Source organism: Colius striatus, chromosome 1, assembly GCF_028858725.1.
Source record: "Colius striatus isolate bColStr4 chromosome 1, bColStr4.1.hap1, whole genome shotgun sequence".
NCBI classification, from domain to species: domain Eukaryota; kingdom Metazoa; phylum Chordata; class Aves; order Coliiformes; family Coliidae; genus Colius; species Colius striatus.
The window spans coordinates 143,687,026-143,695,591 of record NC_084759.1 but is presented as its reverse complement, the minus strand read 5'-3'; the positions used below and the strand labels follow the sequence as shown (position 1 = coordinate 143,695,591).

General features: G+C 44.9%; 1 protein-coding gene across 3 annotated transcripts; it reads right to left on the bottom strand.

Annotated features, from left to right (window-relative positions):
- Window positions 1-408: 408 nt before the first annotated feature.
- ETFBKMT (electron transfer flavoprotein subunit beta lysine methyltransferase) lies at window positions 409-7,389 on the bottom strand. Of its 3 annotated transcripts, none has more exons than XM_062010347.1 (4): window positions 7,327-7,389; window positions 5,169-5,610; window positions 1,992-2,122; window positions 409-1,287 (listed from the first exon to the last, which is right to left on the bottom strand). In XM_062010347.1, exons 2-4 carry the CDS (start codon window positions 5,486-5,488, stop codon window positions 923-925), a joined length of 816 nt encoding a protein of 271 aa, XP_061866331.1. In that variant the 5' UTR covers window positions 5,489-5,610; window positions 7,327-7,389; the 3' UTR covers window positions 409-922. The 3 variants fall into 3 exon arrangements, with proteins under 3 accessions (XP_061866331.1, XP_061866341.1, XP_061866350.1); XM_062010357.1 differs by having other exon boundaries at window positions 7,323-7,345; XM_062010366.1 differs by lacking the exon at window positions 7,327-7,389 and adding an exon at window positions 7,063-7,170.
- Between the last annotated feature and the right edge of the window lie 1,177 nt (window positions 7,390-8,566).

Genomic DNA, 8,566 nt, shown 5'->3' with positions numbered 1-8,566 from the left:
TAACCCTTCAGAGCGTTCTTCCTTGACAGCTGTAGCTGAGTGATGCTGGAGCTTGTCCAGCATCTTCTCAAGAGAAATAGAACTATGTCTGACTTCTAGTCCCTAGTTGTATTTAGTTACCTTCTGTTCAGAAACACGGGAGAAGCAGAGATTTCTTCTTCCCTTCACCATCTTTCCCTGGTGATAAATTGCCTTTTTTACCTAGCAAAGTTAGGGAATTTAGATCACTGGACCTGTTCTGCAGGGGGTAAAGTTACCCTATAGCTCTTGGCTATTTAGTCACTTTACAGTTCAAAAACAACTTTTAATTTTAGCAAGAGTTCTCAAGAAGCATAATTTAGATTTGTGTGCAACTCCTAAAATAACCGCTCTGGCAGCTTCAAGGAAGAGTAAATTTTTATTATAGAGGGGAAGGGGGAGACTCAAATTAGTTACTTTAACATTCAGAAGAGATATCCAGAAAAAGAGCAAGGCACTTTCAGTTGAGCATAGAATGAGCTAATAATCCAGCAGACAGTTTTATGAAGGACAGCAGTAATTTTCTCTGTTAATAAGCTGCCTAAGTCTGTGAAAGCAGTGCAGTAATCTTTGAGCTCCCACCTTCTCCCCCAGGCAGTATGCTGGATGCCCAAAACATTTCACAATAGCATCAAAGGGCAAGACGTGAACATACACAAAAAACACTGAGCATGCAAACTCTTCTTACATGTCACCTTGTCTTTGTATTTGCACCTCAGCACAGGCCCGCGTGAATACAGTTTGCATGTGGTTTTTACCTTGAATGGAGCAAAAGCCTTGGTATGACTGAAATCAGTGCAGCGAAGGTACAGGAATCTGCTTTGCATCACCAAACATGTTCCGTGATTTACACACTTCCAAAAAAAGCCAACCAAGTGAGACAAAATTCATTAGAAAGCCAGCTTCAGCAGTTTTCTAAGCTCTTTGAAGGCTGGTAACTCCAGACAATACTTGATGTTAATCCATTGTTCTCTTGCCTCGTATACTCAGGAAGTGAATATTCTATAACTTTGTGCAACTGCCGGCGGATGCTGTGACTTAAAAACTGGTGCCTGCCAGGGTCACCAATCAGCACTTCAGTTTGGTGTATCCTGATGCATTTCCTCAGCCAATGATGCAGGCCATCAGCAAGTTGTTCATCATAAAACATATCTCCTAGAACAATGAGGTCCCAGTTGCCAGCCTCTGAGTTAATGATGTTCTTAATGGTGATGGGAAAGGGATTCAGATGGTTCAGTTCACAGTTCAAGATCATTGCCATTCCTGCAACTGAAGGAAAGTCAAAGTAATATCAAAGTTACATTTCAGGATTCTGCTTTTCAGCCCCTTTACAAATGTCCATGATAGGTCTTTCAATTTTATCCATTAATATTTTTGCTCATCTAGGGGACCTCCAGTTTTTATTATGGGTCAAAATCTGGCATAAAGTGATGGAATTTTGTCCTGATTGCATCATGACACAGGAAAGAACTATTCTTGGGCTGGATACCAATGGAAACCAGTCACAGAATCAAACCAGAATATCCAACTGCCTTAATCTTTATATATACTTTCCCCCCTAACCACAGAGTAATTAAGTTACAAAGAAATTGAATTAGTCAATTACAGGGAAACAGACTCTAGGGAAAAAGGCAAAACCTCAGCCCCAACATACGAAAATGCAATGGTCCTACAGAGAAGCCAACTTGCCACCAACACTTGAAGATCTCTTCCAAAACAACTGTGATGATGTAGAACTAACCCTTGACAGTAACTTTGCTGCTTGGTTGTTGTAAAGAGCTATGGAGAGATGATACTTCATGCAGGAAAGGCTGGTACAGAGCAGCTTCTAATATTAGCAAAGAACATTTCTCTTTTTAGCATGTTCAGAACGTGAATTTCTCCCAAATGGAGCAAAGAAAAGTCTCTGTTAAATCTGTTTTTAAAATTGATAAATATCTTTACACAGAGATAACAAAAAAAAAGCGTCTTACTAGGATCAATGTCATTAGCAAGGACTTGGGATGCACCGCTCATCGTGGCAGCTATTGCTGTTGCTCCACATCCACTTCCCAGATCCAAAACCGATCGTCCTTTAACAACATGTGGATTATCTAAAATATACCTGAAGAGAAAAACTGTTAAAGCAATGAATAACTTTATGCAAACCTTGCATAAGTTTGCATAATACACTAGTTTTTTTATTATGCTCTGTAAGAGTTCCTGTCATACATGCAATGAAGCATGTTATCTTAAAAACACTGTTGCACATGTCCAGCTGGTACATAGCTCCTTATTTATCTCTGCTGATAGAAGAATCAAGCACCACCTTTCTCCCTTTTCCCCCACTCCCCAAACAAAAAGAAATCCAAACAAATAAGAAACATTTCAGTCAGCACCTTGCCTCTGACAGATGGGTGAGCTTATCTACTAAATAGACACTAACTGCAAGGTGGCTCAAATGCTTGGCATCAGAAACTGGAAAGTAAGGATTTGTAGAATTAAAAGCAATTTGACTGAAGAAACATGAAGATGTATTTACAGTGAATACTGCACCCCTCAAAAGACAAAGCCTACCCACTACCCTAAAATACTGCTTATCCAGCTGCTGGAAGAAGATAAATTTCTCCTTTCTTTTCCTGAGCAGATGCAAATACTTCCTAGTGTGCTTAACGTTGTTCCTGAGCAGCGACAAGAAAAGAAGAGGTAGTGAGCAGAAAGCCTCTTCATCTAGTTGTTGACACTTGCCATAAGGAGTCAGCAAGCAAAAGCCTCTAGGCTGGAAATGGAGAACTGACAGAAGGCAACCAGTGGTTAGTGTCAAACATTACAAATCATACAGCCATTACTGAGGGTTCAGAACTTCAACAATTGTCTTGAAATTCAATCTTCTGCAAAGGAGAAGGCACTAAGTGAGCAGAGGTGACATAAATTACTGCAAATTGCCAGAAGTTTGCTGCCACTTGCCATAGCATCTGTTAAAGTAGAAACAGGAAACCATTGTACGTTCGTGTTGTCTCCTGGCATGAAGAGTGATGGCTGACTTAACGCAGGGCCACAGAAAAGCACAGCTTCTGCAGAGGAGTTCTAATGCAGATGGCAAGTAGATGGATAGATGGGAATGTCTGGGCCTAGAAGCAGCAGCAGGAAAGGCAGAAGGAGGTCTCATTGAATGTGAAGTGTCAGAGGCACCTAAATCTCGCACATCTATGTACAGGTTCCCAAGAGCCCAGACTGGGAGAGAACAAAGGACAACCTACCCTCAAACTAAACAGTTTAAGCCATTCAGAGGCAACAACAGAAAGGTTGAGACCAGGACTGAAAATACAGCATACCCAGAGCAGACACCCCAAAGACATGAGGGCCTGACACCTCGTGCCTCTTGTCTTAGAATTGTTTAGGTTCTATAAGGCTTTTAAAAAGATCATTGAGTCTCAACTGTTAAACCATCCTACATGTTGTCACAAAACAGCCTGGACGTGCAGAGCTTGGTGCTTTTGAGTATGTAATTTTGAATCCAATTAGTAAACTGTCTTGGTTTTAATGAAAATCACTTTCCACTCTTTTGTTACACCATTACTAGCATGTTGCAGCATTTGAAGATCTACAGATGCTGCCTTTTCTGAGAGCACCCAGGTAGAGCATTCATGCAGAGACTCAGCAACTGGTTGTTTGGCAACACTCCCCCTGAGGCCATCCCTCCCCTCAGGACAGCTCCTAGTTTACCAACAGGGTCAAGGACAGGGGTGTGACCTCCACAGAAAGAGCTGCATTTCCCCTTTCTAGGGGCTATGCTTAGATTGGCAATGAGTTTCCAGCTGTAACTTATGTGGAGCATGAACTGGACTAATGCTGTGAGTGACCCCATTTCCAGCTGAGTGGTTCTGAAGTCGTGGCTAATGATTGTGGTGACTCAGGACACCTGAGGCCAGCTGTATCCCCTGGTGCACACACAGGGCACTGCTGGAGGCTGCTGCCTGGCCTGCCATGCTGGGTTAACAAGGTATCTTAGATTACAGCCAGAGGAATGGCTTGGAACAGGAGACTCATGATCTTGTGGAATTGCCGACTGTGAAACAAGCACAGTTATGGAAGCAGTACGGTTTCATGCTCACATTTTCCTTTTCCACATTACGCAGCTCATTTCTGACATTCCCAATGCATCAAAACAAGCGCATAAACAACAAGTCAATAAAGTAGTGAAGTGCCAGATAATTATTAGTGCTACCCAAATATCTAGGCATATAAATAATTTGATAACAAAATGTAGGAACTACCAAATTTAATTATGCAATGTTTAGAAGCACTCCAGTTCATCTACATAGCAGGCAAATCGACTCACAATTTAGGTGTAAGACTCATCTTTTTCCTGGTCAAAAACTCCTTCCTTTTAATGCTTTCTTGCAGACAAACAGCAAAGCCCCAATTCAGATTGTTCCCTTTCATCTGTGCAAGGAATGTCTGACAGCTTGTTCTTTGCTGTAACAATTATTAACTTTTTCTGCTGAAAAATGAATCTCTGGAAGATTTGATTTTACAGAATAAGAGAGCTCTAACTAGTTCCCAGGAATCAGAAACATTAAAGACATTTTGACAGTAAGTGGCCAAAATCAAAACAAGGCTTCTGATATGACTAAAAGACAGCCACAGTAAGGCTTGACGATAAGGCTGCTGAAATCCTAGATGAGGAGAATGATTCGGGTTAATCAGCACTCCAAGTGCATCAGCATAAACCTACTTTTCTGAGCAGACACACATCCACATTCCTGTCTGCCTCCTACGAAAAAAAGAACCCCATATGTTTCAAAATAACAGTCCTGTACAAAGCAACAAATAATGATAAAATTAAAAACCTCACTAGATTTTGATGGGAACTGCAGAGGCCTTCCACAAACCCAAATTCAGCTCCCCTGTCAACACATGCATCACCACCAAAGACAGTAGATGTCAACTTCAGATCCGTAAGTTATTCTGTACACATCAGGTGCTGAAAACTTCTCTGTCACTCAGCAGAAACTGTGTCTCTCCCATCTATGCAGAGCGTGGTATGGATGATGGGCCCTCATACAGGACAAATACACAGGCTAGCAATGACTACACACACCAAGCCAGCTCTGACACTGGCCCACTGCACACTGGACTTGTCACCTTTAGTGATGCATGCTGCATACCTGGAGAGGGCTTGGCCTCCCGGCCAGTAAATTGCCCAGAACGGGTCCCCATAAGGCCACAGGTCAGGTTTTTCCTTCCAGAACCTGCAGCGAGGGGTGAGGAGGCGCAGTCGTATCTCTGGCGTGAGATGCCCACTGCTGGTGACCTCCGTGTTCTCCTCCAAAAACGCTCTCACCTCAGGGTCCAGAGACTTGCCAGCACTCCAATGGCAGCAGCGCTTCCAGCGCAGAGAGGGGCCTCCTCTCCTGCTCCTCACAGCCTTGGTAAAGGTGTCCTGCCTGCCCAAGAGGAGCAGCAGCTTCCAGCCATGGAAGGCCATGTCTCCCTGAGGACAAACCCTCCCCAGGAGATCCCAGAGCACAGCTTATCTGAAGCAGGTGAGGTAGAAAGCTCAAAGCAAACTCACAGGATGTTGTTTTTCATTGCAATGGATGACAGTTCCTGAAGGGAGAACAATGCTATGTGAGTGATGTTTCTTCAGTGACTTCAAGGCTATGCACCACACCAGAGCTTTAAGGAAGAGGTTGGCATGCTGTGGTGTGACCATGAATGCATGCCTTGCCCCTGCCCAAACAACCTCGGAAATCTGAAAGAAGGACATTTAAGAAACTATCAACAGACCCACTCAGGATAGCGCTATGAATATGTCCAGAGAGAAACAACCAGTTAATGGGACAGCTGATAGAGATAAAAATTAATTGTGCAGCCCTTTAACATCTCCCTCCCTCTGCCTTGAAGGTAGCAACCTACCCCTCTTTAAGGTTCTTCCCCTGAATCTTATGATTTTGCAGTACGGCCATGACCTTCCAGGGCCTATCAGTAAGTTGTCTGAGAGACGTCATTAACTAAAACATCCCTGCCCATTTTTCACAGTAGAATTGTGGCCAGCTTCACCCTCTAGAGCTGTGGAGGTTGTCCTTAAAAAAAAATTAGACGAATGGGACCACAGAAAAAACTATGCTAATAAAAATAAAGTGGTAACATTTTGTATTTCATTACTTCCATTTCTCTTTATTTATCAGTAGTAAAAGTTCGTGCATTTAGTGGCATTTCCATGGTGTGCTGGTCTCTGCTTTAAGTACAGGGTTTAGTTTGGTCGCTTACTGAAGTGTTGAATTGTGAACTTCCCTCTCATAACACTGTGCTATTTGGGCTGCTAGTCCAGTTAAGCCTTAGTTTAAGTCACTGGCTCAAGGCTTCATATTTTTATTACAAATAAACACACATGACAACTTTCTGCATTTTTCCACATCAGGGAACGCCATTCAGCAGAGTCCATGTAATTAATGAATGTAATTAACAAATGCCTTTCTAGAAAGTAACTCTATAATCATCTACCTAAGCAAGCATGAAGTTAACCAAAATCTGATATAAATCTTGTCAGCTAACACTGACAATTCCCCACAAATTGCTGCAAAATTAGCAGGGCTGAGATCAGGTGTATTTAGCATTATCCGACATGACGGTTACTCTTTTTAAATGGTCAGTAGAGAAGTATCTGCCAAGAGCTCTCTGCTCACAATGCCAAACTGAGCATAAGCATTCAGGGCAGCACAGCATCAGCACAGACATCCTTTGATGCTGGACACTCCTGGCCTTCCCATCTCGCTGGGAATAAAACCAGTGGGGGAATAGGGCTTGGAAAATGAGACAAATCCAAGCAAGTAAAAAAAACACACTAAAAAAACCCACACCATCCAAAAAAAACCCCACACCAAAAAACACACAGCAAACTCAACCAAAAAAAAACCCACAATCAACCAAAATAAATAACCCCCCAAAAAACAATTTCTGGTAAATTTAAGTTTGGTTGGGTTTTTTTTCTGAAAGCAGCAGGTGCCTTTCAAAGCATAACCACACTGACCCCACGCTTCCCACGAGAGAAAACCTGACCTAACCAGGGCCAAAGGCCGACGGCGACCGGCTACGCTCCGAAGCGAGTCACCGCTTCTACCCAGACACCCCTAGTTCGTCACCGCTGTGCAAGGCGACCGCTGGCCTCCGGGAGCCACGGACAGCCCCAGCAGCGCCGGCTAAGCGCAAGGCCGACCGCAGAACCACCAACGCGCAAGGCTCAGCCGCAGCTCCGCAAGGGCCGCACCGCCCCCCGCCGGGGCGGGACCGAGACCGGGAAGCTCCCGGCCCACACCTACCTACCTGCCGCTGGCCGCTGCCTCCGCTTCGCTCCGCCTCGCTGCGCGGGGGCCGGGCCGCGCCGCGCCAGGCCGGGCTCAGGAGAGCCTAGCTCCCCGCCCGCCCTTAAAGCGGCCGCGCTGCGCGGCTTCGTCCTCGAAGTCCTCAGTGGTGCTTGGGGTTATTTTTTCCCCCACATTTTTTTCCTTGCTGCTGGGCAGCAGCCTGGACCTGCCCCTCGGAATCCAGACCGCTGATCAGTGTCAGGTGCTTCAGTTAAAATTGCTTTGAAGTTACTCGCATCAACATAAACGAGCTACATATTATAAAGCAGTAATAAAAATCCACATGGGAAAAGGAGTAATAACATCAATCTGAATCCGATTGCAGTGAAAATAAGAGGTAGCTTTTTCACAGAATGATGGGTTGGAAGGGACCATCCAGTCCAACCCCCCTGCAGAAGCAGGTTCACCTAGATCAGGTCACATAGGAACATGTCCAGGTGGGTTTGAAAACCTCCAGAAAAGGAGACCACACACTCCCTGGGCAGCCTGTGCCAGGGCTCCCTCACCTTCACAGCAAAAAAGGTTTCTCATGTTCAAGTGGACCTTCCTGTGTTCCATCTTGTGCATAACCTTCCTTTGCACATCACATCAAGGTCACTGTTGAATCTGTCATGACCTAACTGGGGTTTCCAGACCTCTTTAAAACAGCAACAGCTATTGAAAGCCCTTCAGCCACCAAAAGACCAGCCAACCAGTGCTTTTGTGCTGGGCCTGTTCCTCAGGCTAGCTGAACCTGTTTTCCCCTCAGGGAGTTTCTCTCCTGATGGTCCATCTGCTCTCCTTAATATTTCTGCTAAAGGTCCATCACATCTCTCTTTCTCAAAGCCTCTTGGTGTGGACGAGAGGGAGGGCCCTTCCCTTAAAGCACAATTTGGTATTTGTTTTTCAGGAAGGCTCAGGAATCCTGCAGGGAAGCACCTAACAGCCTCTCAACAGTGGTATTTCCTCTGAGCCCACAGATTGCACTTCCACCAGGCAGCGACTGTGAGGGGCTCCCCTCCCTCCCAGGTGGGCCCAGAGCCAGGGCCAAGCCCTTTTGAGGGTGCAAGAAGGCCATGCTGAGGCTGGAGGTGGTTCCTGAATTCCCTGCTCGCTGGTCCTCTGCTGTGATGCCCTAGCCATCCTTTCCACAAGAACTGGTTTCATAGGTAGGAGTTGAAAAGGACCTCTGGCGATCATCTAGTCCAACACAGGAATAA

Bases quoted from the DNA above. Each gene is read 5' to 3' on its own strand.
- ETFBKMT (XM_062010347.1), bottom strand. From the start codon at position 5,488: ATGGCCTTCCATGGCTGGAAGCTGCTGCTCCTCTTGGGCAGGCAGGAC. The intron at 2,123-5,168 runs GTATGCAGCATG...TTTTCTCTTCAG, and splicing joins GGAGGCCAAGCCCTCTCCAG to GTATATTTTAGATAATCCAC. The intron at 1,288-1,991 runs GTAAGACGCTTT...ACTTTCCTTCAG, and splicing joins TGCTAATGACATTGATCCTA to TTGCAGGAATGGCAATGATC.